The sequence below is a fragment of the Pleurodeles waltl genome, chromosome 8, assembly GCF_031143425.1.
Source record: "Pleurodeles waltl isolate 20211129_DDA chromosome 8, aPleWal1.hap1.20221129, whole genome shotgun sequence".
Classification (NCBI taxonomy): Eukaryota; Metazoa; Chordata; class Amphibia; order Caudata; family Salamandridae; genus Pleurodeles; species Pleurodeles waltl.
The window spans coordinates 1250628192-1250655405 of record NC_090447.1 but is presented as its reverse complement, the minus strand read 5'-3'; the positions used below and the strand labels follow the sequence as shown (position 1 = coordinate 1250655405).

Below are 27214 nucleotides of genomic sequence, written 5' to 3'. Positions count from 1 at the left end.
TTACAACAATGCCTAGCAACACAATGGACACAAGCACAGGGTCAACTTCAAGATCTAGTGTTGATAGACCGCCAAACACACTCCTCGCTTCAATGGTGGAATCCTATAAATTTAAACCAAGGGCGGCCATTCCAAGACCCTGTGCCTCAATACGTGATCACAACAGATGCTTCCATGATAGGGTGGAGAGCACACCTCAACCAGCACAGTATACAGGGACAATGGGACGTTCAACAAAGACAACTGCATATAAATCATCTAGAGCTGTTAGCAGTGTTTCTAGCATTAAAAGCATTTCAACTGCTAATAGCCCACAAACACATTCTTGTCAAAACAGACAACATGACAACAATGTATTACCTAAACAAACAGGGAGGGACACACTCATCACAACTGTGTCTCTTAGCACAAAAGATTTGGCATTGGGCGATTCACAATCACATCCGCCTAATAGCACAGTATATCCCAGGGATTCAAAACCAGTTAGCCGACAATCTCAGTCGAGATCACCAACAAACACACGAATGGGAAATTCATCCCCAGATACTACAAACTTACTTTCTATGCTGGGGAATACCAGAAATAGACCTATTCGCAACAAAAGAAAACGCAAAATGCCAAAACTTCGCGTCCAGGTATCCACACCCTCAGTCCAAGGGCAATGCGTTATGGATGAGTTGGTCAGGGATATTTGCCTACGCTTTTCCCCCTCTCCCACTCCTTCCTTATCTTGTAAACAAATTGAGTCAAAACACACTCAAACTAATACTGATAGCACCAACCTGGGCTCGCCAACCATGGTACACAACACTGCTAGACCTGTCAGTATTACCTCATATCAAACTACCAAACAGACCAGATCTGTTAACTCAACACAAGCAACAGATCAGACACCCGAATCCAGCATCGCTCAATCTAGCAATCTGGCTCCTGAAGTCTTAGCGTTTGGACATTTAGACCTTACACAAGAATGTATGGAGGTCATTAAGCAAGCTAGAAAACCTACTACAAGACATTGTTACGCAAACAAATGGAAAAGATTTGTTTTTTATTGCCATCATAATCAAATTCAACCACTACACGCTTCTGCAAAAAACATCGTAAGCTATTTATTACACTTACAAAAATCAAACCTAACATTTTCTTCTATCAAAATACATCTCACAGCAATATCTGCCTATCTGCAGATTACACATTCAACATCACTCTTTAGAATCCCAGTCATCAAAGCATTTATGGAGGGTCTAAAGAGAATCATACCCCCAAGAACACCACCAGTTCCCTTGTGGAACCTCAATATTGTATTAACACGACTCCTGGGTCCACCATTTGAACCCATGCACTCTTGTGAGATGCAATACTTAACCTGGAAAGTAGCCTTCCTAATAGCTATCACATCTCTTAGAAGGGTAAGTGAAATTCAAGCATTCACTATACAAGAACCCTTTATACAAATACATAAACATAAAGTGGTTCTCCGGACAAATCCAAAGTTCTTACCAAAAGTTATATCACCGTTCCACCTAAACCAAACAGTGGAACTCCCAGTCTTTTTTCCACAACCAGACTCAGTAGCCGAAAGAGCCTTACATACGCTAGACATCAAAAGAGCATTAATGTATTACATTGATAGAACAAAACAATTTTGCAAGACAAAACAATTGTTTGTAGCCTTTCAAAAACCTCATGCAGGAAATCCAATATCCAAACAAGGCATTGCCAGATGGATAGTGAAATGTATTCAGACCTGCTATATTAAAGCAAAAAGAGATCTGCCTATTACGCCAAAGGCGCACTCCACTAGGAAGAAAGGCGCCACAATGGCCTTTCTTGGAAATTTACATATGACAGAAATATGTAAGGCAGACACGTGGTCTACGCCTCATACTTTCACAAAACATTACTGTGTAGATGTGTTAACAACACAACAAGCCACAGTAGGACAGGCTGTATTACAAACATTATTTCAAACAACTTCAACTCCTACAGGCTAAACCACCGCTTTTGGGGAGATAACTGCTTACTAGTCTATGCACAGCATGTGTATCTGCAGCTACACATGCCATCGAACGGAAAATGTCACTTACCCAGTGTACATCTGTTCATGGCATGAGATGCTGCAGATTCACATGCGCCCTCCCACCTCCCCGGGAGCCTGTAGCCGTTATAAGTTGATGAAACTTGTACATTTATAAATTTGTAAATATATAATATTTTTTTATACACATTATGTACATACATACTCACTCCATTGCATGGGCACTTTTTACTATATACACAACTCCTACCTCACCCTCTGCGGGGAAAACAATCGAAAATGGAGTCGACGCCCATGCGCAATGGAGCTGAAAAGGAGGAGTCCCTCGGTCTTGTGACTCTAAAAGACTTCTTCGAAGAAAAACAACTTGTAACACTCCGAGCCCAACACTAGATGGCAGGATAATGCACAGCATGTGAATCTGCAGCGTCTCATGCCATGAACAGATGTACACTGGGTAAGTGACATTTTCCATATATATATATGTATATATATATATATATGTTCGATGGCATGTGTAGCTGCAGATACACATGTTATGCATATCCATTCCGACATCTAGTGTTGGGCTCGGAGTGTTACAAGTTGTTTTTCTTCAGAGAAGTCTTTTAGGAGTCACGGGATTGAGTGACAACTCCTTTCGGTTCCATTGCGCATGGGCATCGACTCCATTGTTAGATTGTTTTCTTTCCGCCCTCGGGTTCGGACATGTTTCCTCTCGCTCCGAGATTTCGATGTGGGAAACTTTAGAAAACCTTCCTTTTCGTCGGTATTGTTTCAATTGCGTTCTTCATCTAGCATTGAACCAGTAGTACCATCGGAAAATCACTTTGTTCGTCCTTCAGTGCGCTGGCACCCAACTCTGGCATATTCGGGCCTACTGCGTGGAGAGCCTGATGGATCCATTCTGATTCTGCCCTCGGTGCCATGCGAAGTACCCCTATACAGACCAGCATTGGGTTTGCAACTTGTGCCTTTCTCCAGACCATCGGGAGGAAAGTTGTGAGGCCTGTTGATCGTTTCCATCAAAAAAGACTCTCAGAGATCGAAGAGCATAAAGACTTGAAATGGCGTTGAGAAGCAGTGAACATCTCGACGTCACCGAAGAAGAGCAGGCACAGACAGCAGTCTCCATCCGAGACACAGACTCCGAACCAGAATCCGAAGACGACAGAACCATCACAGCTGGCCAGCATGTGAGTACGTCTGGCCTTGCACCGCCACACAAGAAACATCCTAAGGCCTTGGATACACCACTGCCGGAAGGCCATGGTTCGGCCCCAAAAAAAGAATGTCAGCAACCGACCTTCGGGATCAGCGCCCAAAAAGGCCACTCCTCCGTCCACTTCGGAGTCAAGTAAAACCATAAAGGGCCTCATTTCAGACTCCAGCAGGAAACACCAAGTTTTGGAGTTGAAAATTCGAAAGGCAGCTTCGGAGCCGAGACCTTCCACAACATTTTTGGTACCGAAAAAACAACAGACTTCGGAACCGAAAAAGACATCATATACAGAGGAGCAAGGACTTTAATTAAGAGAAAGCCATAAAACCGCTGAGGAAGAGTCGGACATTGAGCCCATTCTACAAGTTATGGATGAGAGACAATCCAGAATACACATCCATAAAGAGACAGAAAGATTAATACATCACCTCCTTTAAAAACAAAAAGAAAGCTGGCATTCCAAGAGGAACTGGACACTGCACAGCCACCAGCAAAGGTGCAAAAGCAAAAAGAGAAGCCAGTACCTCCTCACTTTTCTCCTCCTCATTCTCCACAGCTATCTGTCTCTCACCCACACCAGCCCTCCACCAACGCCTTCTCCAACACACTCTTTTCTATTTGACAATGATGCAGTTATTTGCAGGAAGACATAGTAGATCCATGGGACCTTTATGATCCTGATCCATCCCAGATAATGACCCAGATACTTACCCATCCAAACCATCTCCACCTGAAGATACCACAGTATACAACCAGGTCATAGCCAGGGCTGCAGCTTATCATGGGGTAACAATGCACTCAGAACCACTGGAAGAAGATTTTTTATTGAATACATTATCTTCAACACATTCTAGATACCAATGCCTCCCAATGTTACGAGGCATGGTAAAACACGCAAACCAAATTTTTAGTGAACCTGTGAAATCTAGAATTATCACACCTAGAATAGAAAAGAAATATAAGCCTGCACCCTCTGACCCTGATTGTATTATTCATCAGGTGCCTCCAGATTCAGTGGTGGTTAGTACAGCATGAAAGTGGGCAAATAGCCAATCTTCAGGAGATGCACCCCTCCTGATAAAGAGAGCATAACATTTTACGCTGCAGGGGAAAGAGTTGCTTCTCAAGCAGCAAATCAATGGAGAATAGCTAATTCTCAAGCACTGCTAGCCCGCTATGATAAAGCACATTGGGATGAGATGCAGGATATTATACAGCATCTCCCAAAAGAACACCAAAAGCGGGCACAACAAGTGGTAGAGGAAGGGCAAACCATTAGTAACAATCAAATAAGATCTGCCCTTGATGCTGCTGATACAGCTGCAAGGAGCGTTAACACAGCCATTACAATCAGAAGACATGCATGGCTACGCTCTTCTGGTGTTAAACCAGAAATTCAACAGGCTGTGTTAAACATGCCTTTAGATAAAAAGCACCTCTTTGGCCCAGAAGTGGACACTACAATAGAGAAATTACCAAAAGACTCTGATACAGCAAAAGCAGTGGGTGCTCTGTGCACCACACCATATAGGTGGCCATTTCGTAAGCCTCAGTTTCGAGGAGGTTTTAGAGCACAATCCTCTGAGGCTTCTACCTCACAAACAAAGCAACCATTTCAAACTCAGTACCAGCGAGGTGGGTTTAGCGGAACATACAGAGGTCAATACTCTAGAAATAGAGCTAAATTCCAAACCTCTAAACAGCCAGCTACACAACCAAAGCAGTGACTTACTTCACTCCCTTCCACTCCACAGATCTCCTGTGGGGGGGAAGACTACAGCAGTTCCACTCTCATTTGCAAAATATCACCACAGACAATTGGGTATTATCAATTATCTGTAATGTGTAAACACCCCTCCAAATATTCCACCAAGATATCACACATTATCCTCAGAACATACAGTTCTGTTACAACAAGAAGTTAGATCTCTATTACTCAAACAAGCAATAGAAGTAGTTTCACAGTCCCAACAAGGAACAGGGGTATACTTGCTATACTTCCTAATTCCCCCAAAAGATGGCACCCTCAGACCAATATTAGACCTCAGGCCCCTCAATCTGTACATCTTGTCAGAACATTTTCACCTGGTAACTCTACAAGATGCTATTCCACTGCTACAAAAACAAGATTTTATGACAGCTCTAGACCTAAAAGATGCATATTTCCACATACCCACCCACCCAGCTCACAGAAAATATCTCAGGTTTGTCATAGCAGGAAAACACTACCAGTTCAAAGTGTTACCATTTGGCATAACAACAGCTCCAAGGGTGTTCACAAAGTGTCTAGCGGTAGTAGCAGCATACTTAAGAAGACAACACATCCATGTCTTTCCATATCTAGACGATTGGCTAATAAAATCAAACAATCGTACATAATTGCCAAAAACATACACGTTACGTGATAGAAACTTTGCACACCCTAGGATTTTCTATAAACTACCAAAAGTCACACCTTCAACCTGCACAAGTACAACCGTATCTAGGTGCTATCCTAAATACTCAACTAGCTCTAGCGTATCCAAATAACCAAAGGATACAAGCTTTCCAAAATCGAATCCCACTTATACAGCAAAAATCAACAATACACTGTAAGATTTATCATGAAGATTTTAGGAATGATGGCATCTTGCATAGCAGTAGTCCCACATGTAAGATTAAACATGAGGCCCCTACAACAGTGCATTGCACAACAATGGTCACTAGCACACGGTCAACTTCAAGATCTAGTGTTGATGGACCGCCAAACACATATGTCCCTTCAATGGTGGAATCGCAGCAGTTTAATGAAGGGGCGGTCGTTTCAAAACCCTGTGCCTCATACCATAATCACAACAGATGCATCAATGATTGGTTGGGGTGCTCACCTAAACAATCACACCATTCAAGGGCAGTGGAATGTCAAACAGAAACAGCTACACATAAACCACTTAGAATTATGAGCTATATTCCTTGCCCTAAAAGCATTTCAACTTCTTCTCAAGGAGAAGAATGTTCTCATAAAGACAGACAACATGACAACCATGTATTATCTCAACAAACAGGGAGGGACACCTTCATCTCAAATGTCCCTTCTAGCCCAAACAATTTGGAAATTGTCAATTCACAATCAAATTCACCTAATAGCACAATACATTCCAGGAATAGACAATCAGTTGGCAGATGTCCTCAGCAGAAATCACCAACAAACACACAAATAGGAGATTCACCCCCAAGTACTTCAAAAGTACTTTCAAAGGTAGTGAACACCAAACAGATCTATTCGCAACAAGCGAAAACACAAAATGCCAAAACTTCATATCCAGACACCCTCATCCCCTGTCCAGGGGCAATGCTCTATGGATCAATTGGTCAGGGATATTTGCTTATGCTTTTCCCCCTCTCCCACTCCTTCCACTTCTGACCCCAATGCTCGCAATCTAGCGATATGGCTCCTGATGTCATCGAATTTGGATACTTAAATCTTTCATCTGAATGTATGGAAGTCATTGAACAAGCATGAAAACCCACTACTAGACAGTGCTACGCAAACAAGTGGAAGAGATTTGTCTACTATTGTCAATCTAAAACCATAGATCCACTTACAGCATATATACAAGATATTGTATGTTATTTACTTCATTTACAGAATTTGTTTTAGCTTTTTCCTCCATAAAAATACACCTTTCTGCAATATCTGCATACTTACAAACATATTAAACATACTTCTTTATTCAGAGTTCCTTTTATCAAAGCCTTCATGGAGGGATTAAAACGCATCATCCCACCCAGAGCACCACCAGTTCCATCATGGAATTTAAATATTGTACTTACATGACTCATGGGACCACCTTTTGAACCCATGCACTCTTGCCAAATTCAATTTTTAACATAGAAGGTTGCCTTCCTTGTGGCTTTTACTTCTTTAAGAAGAGTTAGTGAAATACAAGCATTCACTCTTGAAGAACCTTTTTTCCAAGTACACAAACATAAGGTTGTACTAAGAGCAAATCCAAAATTTCTACCAAAAGTAGCATCTCCTTTTCACATCAATCAAACAGTGGAATTGCCAGTCTTCTTTCCACAGCCAGATTCTGTGGTAGAAAGAGCTCTTCATACCCTAGATCTAAAAAGAGCTCTTATGTATTATATAGATAGAACTAAATAGTTTAGGAAAACCAAGCAACTTTTTGTTGCTTTCCAACAATCACATACAGGCAATCCTATATCTGCCTAAAACAAGGCTTAGCTAGATGGATTGTTAGATGTATACAAACATGTTACATCAAAGCAAAAAGACAACTTTTAATCACTACTAAAGCACATTCTACAAGAAAGAAAGGTGCAACAATGGCTTTTTTTTAGGAAACATACCAAAGGTTGATATATGTAAAGCAGCTACTTGGTCAACCCCTCATACATTTACTAAACACTACTATGTTGATGTTTTCTCACAACAACAAGCCACTGTAAGACAAGCTGTCTTAAGAACATTATTTCAAACAACTTCAACTCCTACAGGCTAGCCACTGCTTTTTGGGGAGAAATAACTGCTTTGTAGGCTATGCATAGCATGTGTATCTGCAGCTACACATGCCATTGAACGGAAAATGTCACTTACCCAGTGTACATTTGTTCGTGGCATGTAGTGCTGCAGATTCACATGCACCCTCCCTCCTCCTCGGAAGCCTCTAGTCGTTTAAGTTACTAACATTTGTACATATGTATATACATTTACATTTGAATGGACATCTCTTTTCTCTTATACACTATATCACTCCTTTCTTCACCCTCTGCGGGAAAACAATCTAACAATGGAGTTGATGCCCATGCGCAATGGAACCGAAAGGAGGAGTCACTCGATCCCGTGACTCCTAAAAGACTCCTGCAAACAAAAACAACTTGTAACAATCCGAGCCCAACACTAGATGTCGGAAGAGCTATGCATAACATGTGAGTGTACACTGGGTAGGTGACATTTTCCATATATATTCACTGAAAAAATCAAAGGTGACAGTGACGTTCTAGTTAGGTTTATGTTTTACCCACACATAACCATAGACATTCAGCAATTATAGTTATGCTTAAAGTTATACTTACATTAAGAAACTATAACTCGTGACCTAAAGTTACTTAACAGCACGTGGTATAGTTTTTTCAGATAAGTATAACTATAAATGTGAATCTAACTATAACGTTCCTGTAACCTTTGTTTTTTTCAGTGAATTTTTTGAGGTTTTTTTAAACGTAAAATAACATATATTACTGTAGGTTAATACAACCACCAACGCGCATGAACTTCAGCCTTGCGTAGCGGGGTTTGCCCACAGGGCCTAGCCTGCAGCCGACCCCCCACATGTACCCATCCTAGGCTGCGCACAGCCTTTGGGTGTGTGCGTCGAGGGTATGGTGTGTGAGTGGGTAATGTTTTTTGTTTTAGGCTTCGGATCAACAGATCCAGTGAGGATTTACACTGGGGGTCACTTTGTGCACTGCAGTGGATCCGCAGATCAGCCCAAAAAAAAGTTAGTCATTTTTTGCTCGTGAGGGGTCTCTTAGAGACACCTCCTTGTGACCTATGGGCTCAGGATACCTCTGTCCTGATCCCTTATGTGTGTCTTTATTTATGTTTTCTCCCCGGGGGCCCAGCCAAGAAACAAAATGGTGGCCACAATTTTCCCCCTCAGGTTGCGGCCAGCCAATCAGGGCTTTGCTTTTTGCCCGGATCTGCGGCTACTCACAGATCCGCGTCCCTAGATATCTATATTTATATTTCTTCAATAACTCCAAAACTACTGAACAGTTTTACCCCAGATAACACAAAGAGATCTTTCTGGACCAAGATCAAGCTTTCTGCCAAATTTGGTGTCAATCCGTTCAGTGGTTCGGGGTGTAGCCTTGTTGAAAAAAGGAAAAATTCCAAAAGACATTGCATGGGGAAAAGGTGTTTTAGGGCCCCTCCTCCCCCCCCCTCTTTTTCCTTGGTCCCCACTTTACGAATCATCCCAAAACTTTCATCACGATTCGTCAAATTGCGCCCAAGTTATTAACAAAACAAAAGACGCTTTGTCTATGGGAAAAGTTAGTCCTAGATATAACAACCTACTGGCTACTGCCAGTAGGTAATAGATATATGGATATACATAATTAATATATATATGTGTGTATATATATATATATATATATATATATATATATACACACACACACACACACACACACACACACACACACACACACACACCACATACACATACATAAATCTAGTCTTTTGAAAGTCAGTCTTCTTTTCTAAAAACACATTAATCACTTATGTACTCAACTTCCTTTTAGGCTTCTGACGATGCCTGGAATTAATGTTGTCTTTCTTTGATGTTAAACCATCTCTTAATTAATTCAGTGCTCTTTGAGCCTAATGTGTGTTGCTGATAAATTCAATCGATGCCTTCATGAAATCGTGTTCAGCAATAAGGTTTTATTTGTAAAAAGAAGCACAGTAACTTTTTGTCGGGTTAACATTTAAACGTTTAGTGTGCATTTGTTCCTTGAATGAACATTATGAACCAGTGTCTTTCAGTTTCTAAAAAATGAGTGAGAATTTGGTTTTAAACTTGGCTCTTGTCGAATGCATACACTCGAAACGAATAATAGGATAGATCATCTTCTGTTGTCTGTGAGTTGTTTACTCAAGTATTCCGTAATGCTATCTCTTATTAGCGATGCAATGTGTTGCTGCTGATTACATCTATCCAGTGCAGAAAAAAATATTTTATTTCCAACTTGAAATCATTCTCCTAGAGGTGCACACTGTAGAGCAGAGGTCTTTAAACTGGGGGGGGCGGCCCCCTTATGGGGGCCTCAATTGATCCCGGGGGCGCCAGACACTGGCCAAAAGAAGCATTGTACAGATAACATGCCTTTGTTTTAAGCAGAAGCTTGGTATTGCTTTTTTTTTTTTTTTAAAGATAACGGTACTGAACTGTAATGTTTAAATAGGTCTAAACAGATTTAAACATTGCCATCTTTATAAAACAATTGTGAAAAATTCTGAGGGGGGCCCAATGATTTTTATTTTTCAACAGGGGGGGCGCAGCATTAAAAAGTTTGAAGACCACTGCTGTAGAGGTTTGTTTCTTTCTGCAACCAAAATGTTTGTAAGGCCACATCTGCGAGGATCTACTTTTTATCCTCTCTCCTAATAACTTATTATTTCAACCCTCTTTCTCTCTGCTATAACGAGTGGGTTACTTGGCTGTCCCAAGAGTAGAACAAATGGGTATGAGGTCACTTGGAGCGTTACAATTCCAACTGCATTTTCAGGCTTACACAGATTTTGGTTTCAGACCCCAAAATTGGTTTAAATGGAGGCCTTCAGAAGTCAATATAAATCATACACTTAAAATTAACATATTGCAGTTTGAGTTGTTTTGTTATAAAGTACACATTTTGTCATGTTCAGGGAACAAGGTGATTTAGAAAATATAAATTTGGTAACCCTAACAAACAATGTATTAATAATTACATTACCTAAACTATACCAAATTTGTCTTTGTATATGCAAATGTAAATATTTGTGCGTAGAATACTGTGTTAATACTATTAGTCTCCTTGCCCGTCCATTTGTTTATGAAGGACTTACCAGTTATCTTCCCCGTTTTAGATACCTATGGCCTAATGACATCTTTGGAAGCAGCTCTGATGACGAGGTCCAGACTCTGTTGAATATTTATTTCCGACACCAAAGTCTGGGACAGACGGGCACATATGCACTGGTAGGATGCAACCAGAACCTGTCTGAAATCTGCACCAAACTGATGGAACTGAATGTGGAGATCCGAGATATGATCCGCAGAGCCCAAAACTACCGGGTTGTGTCTTCTTTACTTCCCGACTCCAGCATTTCCGGCACAAGTCTCTGACAGGAACACCGTGCCTACCTTTCGTTACAAGTTGGAAGTGCTTGCGTGCTGGAGCAAGGTCGGTTGGAGTCTTCCCACTCTTAGGAAGGATTGGTCCAGCTGTTCTCACTATTGTTACCTTCAAGACATTTTCTGCAAATAAATGGGCAGATCTTCAACTGTGTAGCAATGCAGTAAGAACAAAGGTAGCTTAGAACAACCAAGACAGAACACTGTCTTGCCCTGTTGCACAACTAATTAGTATTTCACTGACAACGGTAACTCACTACTGAAAGGAAAAGTGACTTCCATTGCATACCAAAGCCTACTTTCTCGAACAATATTCCCTTTCTTCAGAACTTCATGTTAGGGTGGCAAAAGTGCAATGTTTTGTGAAATGAGAGATATATATGTGTGTGTATATGTATATATATCAGTGTTAAGTACTTGTAAACTTATTTCTTGCTTTCTGGACTAATTGGATGACAGGCAGAATGAAGCTGGCCGCAGGATACAACAAGGATTTTGGTCAAAAGCTGAGGGGCCTGTGCATATGGAAGCAAGCTGTAAATGGACTGCACTGTAATGTACACTGTAATTTAAACTCAATTACTGTATCTTGAAAACACTGAGCTGCTATGAAGTATGTTTCCTAAATTTGCTAGGCTAGGCTCCTTAAGGTACCGCATCTCACTGCGCGGGTCTTCTGTTATGGCCCAAGTACCATCAAAGTAGATATGTTTTTTTAACGGATCTTTGCTGCTTTTTACTAGAGGGTTGCTTTTCTGAATATATTTATACTATGAAAAAGAAAGCTAATATGACTGTCTTTTTTTATCTTCCTTGTCATCTTTCAGTCTGTTAAGCATGCACATTTCTGTTAAATATAAATTTGGTTCTCAAACGTTTAAAATGTTGATAGCAAATTGAAAGTTATCACCTTAAGTTTATTATATAATTTTATTGAAAAAAGTATGTACATACCCAAAAATGTGTATGTATCTATTCTTATACATGTACTTGTATATTGAGGACATTCTGCTAAGTTTATTCTTCCTCATATGGACTGCTGTTAAGTGTTGAATGTGTGCATGGAATTCATTTGCACATCTGAGGCACTTTTATTCAGGCATTATCTATGTAACTTATTCACTCTGTAAATACACTTGCGATTTTTGTGAAGTAACCCGATTGAAATTTTGTTCAGTACATCTTTGAACTGAAAGATAAAGGTACTGTAGTCTATCAAAATGTTACGTCTTTATTATTGCTGTGATGTATCTGTAATTTGATTGTTCTGTGGAAATGATGTGCCTGTTGTAAATGAAGCCGTATGACTAATTCAACAGAGTCTGGGCACTGCGAAAAGAAGAATTTATACCAACTCTTACTAGGTCCCTCATTGTTTAATGTAAGTTCATTGTAGTTAAACAGTCTGTGGCACTGTGCACGAAAGAGGTTTTTTGCTAATGTTGTGGTATTATGCTAAACTGATGAACCTGCTATTGCTGCCCTCTAGTCATCCTGATCGCAAGAAGGATTAGCTGATCGTCATTTTGCAGCGGTGTACGATGAATGTTAGGTACTTCCAGAACATTTAATGGAAACCTCCAACATAATCAGCAGATGTTCCTCACCTGTTCAATTACATCCCCTTGGACCTGCATTGGGACAACACATGTGTAAGGTTAAAGATTGGCACACCATGCCCCATCACACACAAAGAATGCAGATGATAAAGTTATACCTGCAGAGGAAATTAAAGAGTAAGCAGATGTGCTAACTGTGTCAAATACGACAATTATTAGACAGATGCACACATAAACCTGTACCAGTGTGAACAGGAAACTGGGTAAACATTGGCTGCTTACGTATTCTGGGGCTGTCTGTTTGGCACACTTGACTTTAGTACCAATTTTTAGGTTATTCTGTGCTAATGTCATGCGCAACAAAATTGAATTATAAGGTAAACTTTCAGAAATTAAGGAACGTGTTAAGAACTGAATATCAAGCTCCCTGGTGTCTACCAGCCAAACAATCCCAAAGGAAAGCTTGAAAAAGAATTGGTGAAGCCGTTTTCTGTGCTTACATATAGATTTTTTTGACTTGCGACTATTTTATGCCTGAAATTGTATCTATCCAGCCTTTTCATTTCATTGCAGTAAAGGCACGTTAAGGGTGACTAAGTGGATATTTAATGGACTAGTGCACAATGTTAAAATGAGACATATGGAGATAGTACTTGAAGATGTAGCTTTCTGATGGATACTTCTACCTGCAGATTCCTCATTTGTGGAATAATCCCACGCATCAGACTAGATCCGGAAACTTCAAGGCTCTCATGTCTGGCGCTGCCTTCATATTGACTCCAGAAGTGTCTTCAGATGACATCACCAAAGCCATATAGTTCCAGGGGTGGCTCCTCTGCTATGGTGGAATGGTGAAGGAACGTCACCCCCCTCTCCCTAACCCCCCACCAGCTAAAACTTTTACAAGGAAATGATAATAAACTATGTTTATATTATCATTTCCGTGTAAAAGGGGCGGGCCACGGGCTGTGACAACCACAGACAACTCAAGCTGCCATTCAGACTGGATCCCTTCTTCCAATCAGATGCAATGGTACTGCACCCTAACGTCCCAGGCTTCCACTTCATGCCTGGAGATTGAGCGGTGACAAATAAGCTCTTTTCAAGTACCTGCAGAGGCAGTTGATGCCATTCTGTCAGAGCGTCGCCTCTCCACTAAGTCAGCTTACTCTAGAAGATGGGGCATCTTTGTTGCATGGTGCCCAGTCAACAGTATAGACCACTTTGTCCCAAGTCTTCCAATTTGCACTCTCCTGTCCCAGAGGAGTTGTGTGAATAGACTGTCGTAAGATATTTGGCTGTGTTTTCAGCATTTCTCTATCATCCATACAAGCCGTCCCTTTTTAAAACCCACATTGTGATACTCTTTTATGAAGGATAGATTAATCTGTATAGTCCAACTCTTTGTTGTGTGCTAGTGGGACCTTAATCTTGTTTTAACTTTTCTGATGGGTACTCTGTTCAAGCCCTTGTACAATTGTCCTTTAAGGATGTTAACTATGAAAACAGTGCTTTTGGTGGCTATTAGAGTGGTGGGATGGGTGAGCAACTTGCAGGTTCGTTCCCATCCTTCTTTCACCTCACGTCTTTTGACCTGGAAAAATGTATGTTCCGAACCAGGGCTTCTTTTCTGCCAAAGTTTGTGGTTCCTATCCATCCAAAGGAGCAGTTGCATAGGTTGGATCCTACGTGCGCATTCAACTACTACTTAGTAACAAAAACATACCACTAGATGACCAGCACTTTGTTGAGTCCTTTGTACTAAGAAAGGCAAAGCTGTGCAGAAAAGAATCCTATCAAAGAACCCTATCCATGTGAATCATCCCCCACATCAAGACTTGCTATGCTTTGCCAAAAAGGTACCTCCTGAAGGGATCAGATCCCTTTCCACCAGGATTAAATCATTCAGTGCTGTCCTTGCAAGAGGAATTCCTATTACAGAGATCTCTAAAGTGGCTATATGGGCTTCTCTGCACTCCTTTGCCAAGCGTTATTGCCTGTATTGTGAAATGTGCTGAGATGATCACTACCCTGGGTCCCTCTTGCTGGATTTCCTAGTATAATCATCCTCGAGGCAGGGTATTGCTCTGTAATTCATTCCACAGGTAAGGAATCTACAGGTATAAGTATCCAGCAAAAAGTTATTTACCTGCAGTAATGATCGTATTGGTGGATTCCTCACCGACCCGCCCACCTCCTCATTTGATAGATTATGTTAAGGAATTAATAAAATCCCAAATTGGTTTTGGTACTACACTGCTTATGTAAGTCTGTCCACTCGCCTCAAAAGTTTGGAAACAATGGATGAATACTGACGTCATTGTGCCAGATGGGCGATATATGGCTTTGTTAATGACATTTGATGCCACTGTGCATGTCAATACGAAGCCTGCGGCCCTACCAGCAACATGAGATTTTTGAAGTTTCTGGATCCAGTCTGGTACCTGGGATTATTCTACAGATGAATCTGCAAGTAGAGTATCCACCATTCTTTACCATAGGTAAGTAACTTTTGGGGACTTTTCTTTGTGCTTATAGGGTGACTAAGAAGGGACCTGTGAAAGGAAAGGGTGTGAAAGCCTGAGCTCCAACCAGAATCTTTAAACAAAAATGTTCTGTCAATCCCACCTGGATGAGAAGCAGAAGACCGACGCTCCTCAGAAGCAATGCCCATTTGTGTGTGCCCTAGATAAACAAAACAAGTCACAGGTGATTGGATTTTATAATTCCCATCTATCATTTTGGAAAAGAGAGGGCTATTGTTCAGCCAGATATGAAACGATCCGAGTGAAATATGCTGATTGTGTACCTGTGCAATTTACAGACACAGGGACTATTCAGCAGCACCTGCACTTTGTGTCATTGCATTCAGCGCACCAATCAGCAACAATTAGCTGCAGCTGGTCCTAACGCAAATGCCTTAGTTAAAGGGCCATCAAAACTCCTTTTGGTAGAGTTTCACCCTGGTTGGGCAGTAGCTGAGTCTAACACCTTGGTGCTAATGCCATCAAGGAAACAAATACCGTATTTATCGGCGTATAACACGCACTTTTTCTCCCTGAAAATAGGGGGCAAATGATGTGTGCGTGTTATACGCCGATATAATGTTAAGGTTTTTTTTTCTGAAATTTCCTCTTAAAATGAGGTGCATGTTATACGCCGGTGCGTGTTATACGCCGATAAATACGGTACATTCACCCTTTCACTTCATAAGTGCTTAGAGGATTGGGCATATAAAGGTATACTGTTAATAAAAAACCTAGGCACCATTCACAACCCATTACCATTTTCCTATTGCAAAGCCAATTTTGGACTAAAAGACATAGGTGGTCATTATGACATTGGCAGAGAGTGATAAAGTGGTGGTAACACCGCCAACAGGCTGGCGGTAAATACTGCCAAATTATGACCATGGCAGTGATACCTCCCATAGACAGCCAATGTACCACACCATTGCAAGGCCACAGTCACTGAAGTGGGGAACTTGCCCACTGGTGCTGGAGGGGGCGCCATGCCCATTTGTCTTTGCTGGGGAGTGCAAGGCCACAGTCACTGAAGTGGGGAACTTGTTAACTGGTGCTGGAGGAGGCTCCTTGTACAACAGTCCCTGGAGGGTGGCCTACATGCCCTCTGCTGGAGGTGAGGGCTGCTGTGTCTGCTGGAGGTGAGGGCTGCTGTCTGCCGGAGGTGGGGGCTTCCTGCCCTCTGCTGGAGGTGAGGGGTGCTGTGTCTCTGCTGGAGGTGGGCCTCTTGCCTTTCATTGGTGGTTGAGTGGGGCTCTTCCCATTAATTGGTGGTTGAGTGGGCACCCTGCCTTTAATTGGTGGTTGAGTGGGAACCTTCACTTTCTTGGCTGGTGGAGGGGGATCCATGTGTCCCCTCTTGTGATGGGTCCCCTTGGCCTTAGAAATGTCACTTGGGTCCTTGTCTCCAGGACTAGGAGGTGCCTCCACTGTCCCTGTCTCATGTCCCTTGCTTTTTACCACCCTTGTCCTCCCTTTCTGAGCCTGAGGTGTACTCTCAGTAGGAGTGGCAGCTGTTACACTCTGGGGCCCCTTTGTGCCAGCAGCTGATGATCTGATGGGAGCAGTGGCAGACTGTTTGGCTGAGGTGCTGGGCTGGGTCTTTGGGACCCTGCTCTTACGGGCAGGACGGGGTGGGGTGGAGAGAAGAGGTCAAGACGTGCAAAGAAAAGCTTCTTAGGGGCATTGGGGTGGGATGTGGTTGGAGGAATGGGAATGGAGGTTGAGGGAGTGGTTGTCGGAGGTGTACGTCTGCTGGACTTGGATGCAGGTGCCTGGATAGTGCGTGTGTGAGGTGGATGGCTGTTGGGTGTCTGTGTGTTTGTTAGTGTCTGTCTCGTTATTTTTCGTGTTCGTAAGGGGTTGTGGATAATGTTGGTTTGTATTTTATAGTGCTGTTGGTGGGTGGGTGTGGTTTGGGTATTAGTGTCCGGTGTGTTTTTTTGGTATTGGCCAGTGTTGAGTTGTTTTGTATTTGGGTGGCCATTCTGACTGCGCAGTGTGTACTGCCTGTGGTTTACCACTGTTGAATGTCTGCCATGGTGATGTGTGGGTCATAATGTGGAGGGCGTTGTTTTGTTGGTGTGACGGTGTGGGTGTTCGTGCCAACAGTTTAACACGTACCTTTGATCTGGCAGATTTGTGTTTGTGGCAGCATTCTGTTGGTTTAGTATGTATGTGTCATAATATGGAGAACGGATGTTCCCTCCCGCGATTGTATGTTGGTGCCCGTCACCGCAGCGGTAGGCAGGATTTACTGCCAATGTCATAATGACCACCATAGACTTCAACCATTTCTTAAAAATGAAAGCAACCTTTTATAGACACAAATGTACCTCCAAGGCTGACTTACCCAACACCCTACAGTAGTATAATAAAGGAGGCCACGCAGTGTCTAAACTATACTCTTATCGATCCCCTGCTAGCTCTGCACTTCCCAAATTAAAAGAAATGGGAATTACTCCTATGTCCCTCTGATCATCCGCAAAAGACACCACTAACTTGTCACACATTTAGACAAACATAACAGCAAACAAAAGCATTCCATCACATTCCCAAACTAGGTACTGGATGGCCCATATGACCCACTGGACCCTGACCAAATTATGTAAACTTGGCCTCCACAATTCCGACATCTGCTGGAGCTGCGAAAATGCACCAGGAAGCTTAAATCACATGCTACTATACTGCACCTTCTCAAAAAAGGTTTTGGGTGCAATAGGGAAAACTATTTAATAAATCGTAATTCCTATCTGGATTCCAAACTTAGCTTCTATTACAGTAGGTATCATTCCCCCGACCTTATACTACAGAGGGAAGACTACATTCGATAGTTTATACTTCTCTCAAGAGGTCTCAAAACCATACTTTTTGAATGGAAAGATTTATCCAAACTGTCCCCCACACCTGGTGGGAATGGAGGTGCAGATAACTCTCTAAACTCACACCTGAAAACAAACTATCAGAGGAAGGAAAAAATTTGGTTCAAGCTTGACATATTTTGTGCTTAAGTAACCTCAATAATCACAACCAGCTCCCATCCTCTCCTGCCCCTCCATTTATCCTACCCCAGTCATTTCCCCCCTCAACTGTCTACTGTCCTTTCCATATCATCTGTTCTGCTCTCTATTCACTCTGCTCCTACAGCTTAAAGTTAAGGGAACCTCAGTTTAATAAAATGCTCTTACAATAGACATCTGTTCACCATTACAAACATCACCTATTCTCCTATGCTATAACTCACACTCAGGTAACCATTTTCCACATAGCCTTTATCCCAAAGCCTTGTCATAAAGCTACGATAGTGTATTCTTCAGACCTTTACATCCCCCCCCCCCCACTGATATACCTTTCTGTTGACATATTTTTGATATGGCTGTACTTATATATTTTTATAAAATCTTAATAAAAATGACGAATAAAAAAAAAAGTTAAACTGATTTGGGGGCAGGTTTATTAGATGTTCAAGCTGTGTATGCTGTGAGAAAGTGAGGTGCAACTAGCGAGTCGGTGACTAATATTTATATCATCAAATTAAATAGATCGATTTTAAATAACGTGAACTCATTTCAAAGAGATGCGTATCACGATTACATGCTGTAGTCTTCGTTTTCTCATCACTTGGGAAACCAATTGGCTGTTGGTTCTAGAGCTGTGATTGGTGGATAGGGCTGAGATTCTTATTGGCTGTTGGTTCTAGGGCTGATTGGTGGATAGGGCTGAGATTCTGATTGGCTGTTGGTTTTAGGGCTGTGATTGGTGGATAGGGCTGAGATTCTGATTTGCTGTTGGTTGTAGGGCTGTGATTGGTGGATAGGGCTGAGATTCTGATTGGCTGTGGATTCTAGGGCTGTGATTTGTGGATAGGGCTGGGATTCTGATTGCCTGTTGGTTCCAGAGCTGTGATTGGTGGATAGGGCGGAGAATCTGATTGGTTGTTGGGTCTAGGGCTGGAGCTGTGATTGGTGGTCAGGATTAGGGGTATGAATGGTGATTAGGGCTGGGTCTCCCATTAGTTGTTTGAATCAGGGTTAGAAATCGGATTGGTTAGGGTTAGGACCAGGTTCCTATTGGCTAGTAGGGCCATTAAAGCCTAGGACTCAGGGCGTCTCAGCCAGGGCGTCAAGGGTAAGGGCAGTTACCTGTTTGGGACAGGTAGGGACTAGGCCCAGAAATGCTGCCCAATTCTCAATTGACCGCAAACAGATTGCAATGTCCCATCACCCAACATAATGCCCATTATACAACACATATACACATATCCTCCACAACTACAACAGTCAAACACCTGCATTCTCACAACAAACACTACTCTGTCCACTCCCACTAACACAACCTGCCATCACCCACACACCACAAAACCACACTATACATTTCTCTCAGTCTCAGCCTTCCAGATACACACTCCCTGCTCATACTAACCAACAACACTATCCTCTGTTTGCTCCACACAGACCACCTTTCATCATAACAGTGCCCAAACCCAGACTTCCAACACACCATCTACAAACACTCTTCCCCTCTCTTCACCAATTACACACAACCATACAATCCCCACACTTCACTCTACCACACATATTACCTCTTCCAGTCATCACAACTAACACTAACTCCCCTGACACACATCCATCGCCTCTTACACACCTCGCACATTCATCTCCAAAACAAATCAACACCCCATCTAACACTCTAATTCCACTCACCAGCACTATCTCACATACAAATCCCTCACCAAAAACAACAACATCAATATCCCCTCTCACTATTCCACAAAAACAATACGGACCACACACATCAGCACATCAAATCAACACAAACTTTAATTATACTTATCGTCACACCCACCCTTAGGACTACACAAAGAATACAAGTCCCGTCCTATCTTTACCCCTACTTTTTCACTCTTCACAAACACCTACCATAAGCACCCCAAACCAGCAACTTCCATTCACTCGCCTCTCCTCCATTGCACATTTTAGAGCCTTACATCATTATCCACATGCTCCTCCACCACCCCTAACCCATACTCCATCCACACTAAACAGACACAAACAGAAAAAATATGCCACTCTGAACTACCTCGCATCCCCTTGTCTATTACATAATAAGACTACCTTACAAAAAACATTACACTCTTCATGTCTCTCTCAGCCACCAAGTCCACCACCCACACACACAGACCCAACAAAATGCCTCCTTAACCTGCTGGAAGAGGAACGCTGTATTGAAAAGAAAGACTATTGTCAGCCTCACACTGTTATCACAACTAACAACACTCCTGCTTCAAGCTCATATTATACTACTTACCTTTCTCCTAAACAAAACAGCACTACCACTAACACACCTTTTCTAAACTGCTAGCTCATAAATGCTTGATCACTCAAAAAACAAGCACCACATCTACGACCTGCTCACAGACACACAACCTGACTTACTATTCATAACTGAATCCTGGTTGGGAGATGACATGGCCCCAGTGCTGCATGGAGCCCTTCCTCGGGGCTATCAAACCATCACACAAAACCGTATAGGGAAGAGAGGAGGTGGACTAGCTATTATATTCAAACAGGCAATAAACCTCAGTAAAACAGACATTATTTCCACACAAGGTTGTGAAGCCCTCCTCACCAGATGCCACCCTATTCCAACTTCCTCCTGTAACTTTCTCCTCCTTAATAGACCTCCACCTAACAACCCCACATTTCCAGATGCTTTTCTAGATAGATGCTCAAAGCTTATTACACTATACTCCAACCTATGCATTCTTGGGGATCTAAACATTTGGTTTGACAAACCCAATATGCCCCATCCAAAAGCTATCACCACTGGCCTAGTCGCATTGAGCCTACATCAGATTGTACACAATCCCACACACATCGCTGGACACATCCTAGATGTCATTTTTGCTAAGCCTGAACTAGTTAACGTTCATAGCATCATGCCAATCACTTGGTCAGACCACTATTTGATAACTTTCCAACATAAAACTCCACAAATCAACACACCTCACAACTACTTACATACATGCACCTATCAACCATAGAGCAAACTCAATTGTGATGACTTAGAAACACAACTAACAGCCAACACAGATCTAGATTCTGTGCCAAAACTTTGAGTGGCTACAGGAAGCTTTTGATATCCTAATACCACTCAGAAAAACTAAACATGACAAAAGAAAACCAACACCATGGAGAAACACAGAACCTAAAAAGATAAAGCAACAAATCAAAGTTGCAGCGGACCTGACTCAAAACAAACAACAGTCAAGACAAACTGCAGCTACACAAACTGAACAGAATATACAACTCTTCAATCAAAAAAGCTAAAAAAATAAATAAAAAAAAGCTACTACTCAAACAGAATTCAAAATGCTAAATCTACAACCAAGGAATTTTATAAAATTCTCAATGAATTTCGAAAACCTACATGCATGGAAGGAAGTCATCCCACTACTCAAGATTTCACAAACAAATTGGCAAATCACTACACAACAAAGGCAGACACATTGGACTCCTATTTAAAACAGAAGAAAACCATCAGCACCAACCCCTTTCCTAAAATACCCTCTAAGAATAAACCAACCCAGCCTCTACAGTCCTTCCAATAAATATCCCAAGGTGAATTTATGGATGTGGTCAAAGCAAGCAGGACTTCGGGTTGCCCTTCTGACTCTTGTCCACCTCAAATCTTCAAGAACATTCTTTTATCTACTTCTGCTGCCACACCTGTAAGAAGAATCATCAACAACTCTTTAACTACAGGAACTTTTCCTGTAGACCTGAAAAAGGCATACATATGACCGTTATTAAAGAAAACAAACCTAGACCTGCAAGATCCCAACAACTACAGACCAATCACAAATGGACCTTCCCTGGGCAAATTGATAGAAAGAGCAGCATTCGCCCAGATGTCACAATTCATTGAAGACAATTCTATACTTTCATCTTCCAAACTGGATTCCACCCAGGAAGAGTCACTGAATCGGCATTTATAGCAATCTGGGATGATCTTAAAAACACAGTCGACCGCAATGGAGTTGCTGCACTACTTCTCTTGGACCTCTCGGCTGCCTTTGATACGGTTGACCATGACACCCTCATAACACCCTAATTCAAAGACTCCACGAAGCCGGCATACAAGGGACTGCTCTCGACTGGATTACTTCCTATCTTCAAAAAAGATCTAATATCATCTGCTTGCCCTCCTTCTTGTCCAAACCCTACCTCACAAAAGCAGGGGTCCCCCAAGGATCAATCATCTCACCTTTGCTTTTCAACATCTACATGATATCATTCCCAGAACTGATCAATGATTTTCATCTCACGTGCTACAACTATGCAGATGACACACAAATACTACTTAAATTAGAATGCCCCAAAAACATTGAAAACTCAGAAATCTTCAGTTGCCTCAGAGCCGTTGATCAGTGGATGACCTGAAGCCATCTCAAACTAAATACCTCCAAAACAGAAATACTCATATGTGGTGACTGGAAAAGTTATGACCCTCTGTGCGTCTGGCCTGACGATCTCGGACCACCTCCTCAATTATCCAAGGAAGTTAAAAACCTTGGGATCACCATGGATTCCAAGTTAACTATGAATTCCCAGGTGGACAAATTAGTACGAACAAGCTTCATCACCTTGAAGACTCTACGACGCATCTTCCCCACCTCGGATTTCCACACAGGGTGCAAGCTACTATCTCGCTTGTACCATCCAAACTGGATTATGCCAATGGCCTTTACCATGGATCATCTCTATCTATTATGAAAAAACTACAACGTATTCAGAACTCTGCAGCCAGGCTACTATTACATGTAAAGTCACAAGCCCACATATCCCCTGCCTTGAAAGCACTACACTGGTTACCCGTTGTCAGAAGATGCACTTTCAAGCTGCTTTGTATCAATCACAAAGCTATACATGGAACAGGACCGCTTTTTATCAGAAACAAAATAACCAAATACATCCAACAAAGAATCCACCGCTCAAGATTGGCACCCCGCCTTAGAACACCACCATACAAGAAAAAGACTATAGGTGGTACAACCTTCTCCGTTCAAGCAGCCAAACTATGGAATTCATTACCCCCAACTATAAGAGCCACATATAACTTTCTTGTCTTCAGAAAACTACTTAAGAGTTGCCTCTTTCCTTCATAACCACCATATTCAAACAACTATGGACTGCATATGCCTGGGTTGATAAATATTTTTTTCTGATTATGTGTATATTTCTAGTTATGTATAGTTCTTTAGAAAATATGTATTGCTACTATGTCATAACAATAAAATACACACACACACTCTTTAAACCTGTTTGACTAAGTATGGTTCTAATTATGTATTGTATGTACATATATGTGTGCGTGTGTGTGTGTGTGTGTGTATATATATATATATATATATATATATATGTGTATGTGTGTATGTTGTTCTGTGCTTGGCATGTTTGTGGGTCATTGCATGGCTCCTGGGTGGGTTGTTATACTAGATATCTATGAATCCCTGCTCTCATCTTATCACACTTATCTACCCATCATCATATTTCATGTCTCTATCAATCTATCCTCCATTCCCACTCTGACTCATCCCAAAGCCATTCTACTACTTTCATCTCCTAAATAACTCTGCCTAAGCTCTTCCCTCCACTTCCACATCTAACTCACCAAACCTCACTCTACTACCATGACCTCCCAAACAACCCTACTAAATTTGCCCTCATTTATTTCACCCTGCTACTATGATCTCCCTAACCCTTCCACAGACTCTTCCCTCCTCCATCCCCCTTTACTCATCCCAAGCCTTTGGGATGAGTAAATGAGGGATATACTCCCAATTAACACTTCTGGATTTCTTTCCTCCTCCACCCCTCCATTACTCCAGTCAATCTAACTAACAAACTCATATCCGAGGCTCAAATTAACTCATAATAATTCTAAAACTGTACTCATATTTCCCGATACTAATCCATCACTAATTCTTGTTGGGTTCCGGAGTAACATGCTAATCGCCGAAAAGCGGTTCGACGCCTCGTCAGGGGTAGTAAGAGCTATATAAATACTATTACAATATTACAATATCCATTTTCGAGCAGTAGTATTGCATTTAACAACATTTAGCAACATACTCACTCAACCAAGGCGCAATGGCTATGTTGTGCCACAGGCTCCTTTCAGTGCCTTGAGAAACTTGAACGTTATATCAAACTTAAACTCTGTAAAACGTATGTATTTTGAATGGGTCATTGGATGGACATTACCCGCTACCACATTTCCCCACAGTAAGAAAAGGGATGTAAATCGGATTTCACTGCCTCCTGTATAATTCAAACTAGTATATGTGAAAATGAACATTTAGAAACCTTTGACATTAAAAGTGTTACCATGTAAGCTGCAAAGTTCGTTCAAAGTCAGCACAGCTCACCTCCTATAACACGTTTCGCCTCGACTATCCATAGCAAAAGGTCTCAGATGTGAGGTTTCACTCAGTCTGCAAATACTCGATTATCCGGAAATTCTTCCCAGATGGGTGGAAATCGGCTTCACTACTGAGGGAATGTTTCATCAGGCTGGTGAAAATAGGTTTCTCTTACTATGGGAATGTTTCAGCAGGCTGGTGAAAATAGGTTTCACTCACTAAGGGATTGTTTCAGCAGGCTGGTGAACATTGGTTTCACTCACTAAGGGATTGTTTTAGCGGGCTGGTGAAAATAGGTTTCACTCACTAAGGGATTGCTTCAGTAGGCTGGTGAAAATAGGTTCCATTCTCTAAAGCAATGTTTTAGAAGGCTGGTGAAAATAGGTTTCACTCACTAAGGGATTGTTTCAGCAGGCTGGTGAAAATCGTTTTCTGAACCTCACACGAAGTTTTCACAAAATCTTATTGGTACCTCAGTGGCTTAGTTGGCATTCAGGGTATTCCTATGATTTGCTGCTTTCGATCAAGAAAGTTATTTCTGCTTTCGCTTGATGAGTCGTTTACCTTCTAGTGAGTGTAAAGGGCTTTTATTCTTCAAAATATGATTGCAAAGATGGATGTGGAGATCAGAATAGTGACTAGGTACTTGGTGGTGATGTAGTGGATGTGATATAGTTAATGTATTGTTTCTGTAGATCAGTATTTTATTTTTTCACTAGTGTTGTCAGACCACTTTGTGACACTAATTCCCTAGGCCAACAGCCTCCGAAATGTCAGTGATATCAGCCCACAGTCGTGCAGGGATTAGTGGCGTGGCAGGAACCGCAGCAACTCATTATAGAATTAGATTTAGGGAGACAGGACTTACGGCTGGATTTTACTTCACCGCTGATCAAAACATGCCATAGGTCAATGTTCGAGCATAATTAAAACGTAATCACAGAAGGATGATTTCTAACAAACTATTTATGATGCGCGTGTGTTGGTGAGCAAAATGTGAATGTTTTGTATCTTCAAACAAATACCAATGTCGATAGCACAAGGGCACGAGACAGGAAAGTAATTTCAAAGGTTTCTTAACTCGCATATTTAAACGAAAGTCTGTTTCTTCTTTTTGAAGCGTGGGGACATTTAAATAAGTAGGTCTCTCTTTTGAAGTGGAAACGAGACACCCCTTTATACTCCAGTGCACCGTATTTCTGAAGCATGCTTCGCAGGGGCACGGTGTGCGAAGCAGACAGGTTGAAATAACTAGGTTTTCATTTTGCTTTCTTAGCTCTTCACTGTAAATTGATACAATTACAGGTCAACAGATTCGTGTGTTTTGTAGCATTATACATTGTAACCCCCACAGCAGGTGATACTTTCCCTCTGGGGTTGTGGGATCTGTGGAGCATCTGCATGAGCGCCAGGGAACTACCACAGCATGGAAAATATAAGCTGGTGTTCACATGCAGGTTACTGGAACCCTCCTGGTACATTCACTACAATGTAGGCAACCCAAATACTTTGCTGTGGTTAGGTTGTGTGGAACAAAGTGTCTCTCGAACTTACGTGCTATAGAAACATTGAACAAATCACTGATATTTTATTTTGCAAAATATTTTTTTACATCTAGACTCCTGTCAGAAGATTAATCACACAAGTGTTAAGTGACCACAAGTTCCGAAATCCATCATAAATGATTAATTGGTAGCACCAGACAAGTAGCTTACACAGTTATACTTATGACAGTCATCTGCTGATGCGGCTCTGAAAGTAAAGTTATCCTCACTGCCATGTGTGTGCTCTGCAGATCGTCAATCTGAATTCTTGAAAGGCCAACTCAGTCTTCGGGCTTCTTAGTTCAATGTATTGATTACCATTACATTTGGCATCCCTAACACATTATTTACAGTGCTTGAACACAGCAAGATCACAGTATTAAAGAATAAATAAAACTAAGGTAATATAAATTCCTTAATAGTTAGTATTTTATTTGTAAGCCGACTAGGGAAGATAGAAGAATTTTCTGGATTGGTATGGATTGGCCCAGTTTACCTCTTCTTCCTAGTAAAGAGGCTGTAACAGTGCCCAGTAGATTCTCTTAGCAGACTGGCATCAAATCGAAGATGTAACGGTGCAAGCCTGTGGGGTCTCTGATTGGCAAGAACTTTGTGGAACAGCAGAATGTATTTGATAAGGTTAGTCCCTGTCTACAATAGCACACTGGACTAAAAACAATGCAGATTCCTTACATGTCAGACTAAATCCGAACACTCGTCTGTAGGTGGCAGAGTGCAGCCCTGCGATGAATCCTTCCTGCCCGGATGTGATGTTGAGGCCCTTATATATGCACCACCCCCATGCGTTGAAGTTAGTTGCTTTTTTTTTTCTTCACCCCGTCCAACATGGATCTGGAGCTTTCAAGCAGTCATTCTGACAGACTTGTTGCTCTCCAAAACTCATTGTGTGCAGTATGTCTCCCCCTAAATCAAAAGGATACAAATTGTGTTGCAACTGTCAGGGCCGGCTTTAGCGCGGGTGGTGCCCTGTGGTACAG

General features: G+C 41.8%; 1 protein-coding gene across 6 annotated transcripts in view; it reads left to right on the top strand.

The window, feature by feature from the left end:
• The window catches only part of FRY (FRY microtubule binding protein), a 598740-nt gene extending 586352 nt beyond the window's left edge, over positions 1–12388 (top strand). For all 6 annotated transcript variants that reach the window (XM_069205570.1, XM_069205567.1, XM_069205566.1 and 3 more), the window contains one exon: positions 10900–12388. In XM_069205570.1, coding sequence (XP_069061671.1) covers positions 10900–11158 — 259 coding nt within the window. In that variant the 3' untranslated portion in view covers positions 11159–12388. The remainder of the gene's footprint in view (positions 1–10899) is intronic.
• Positions 12389–27214: the final 14826 nt, after the last annotated feature.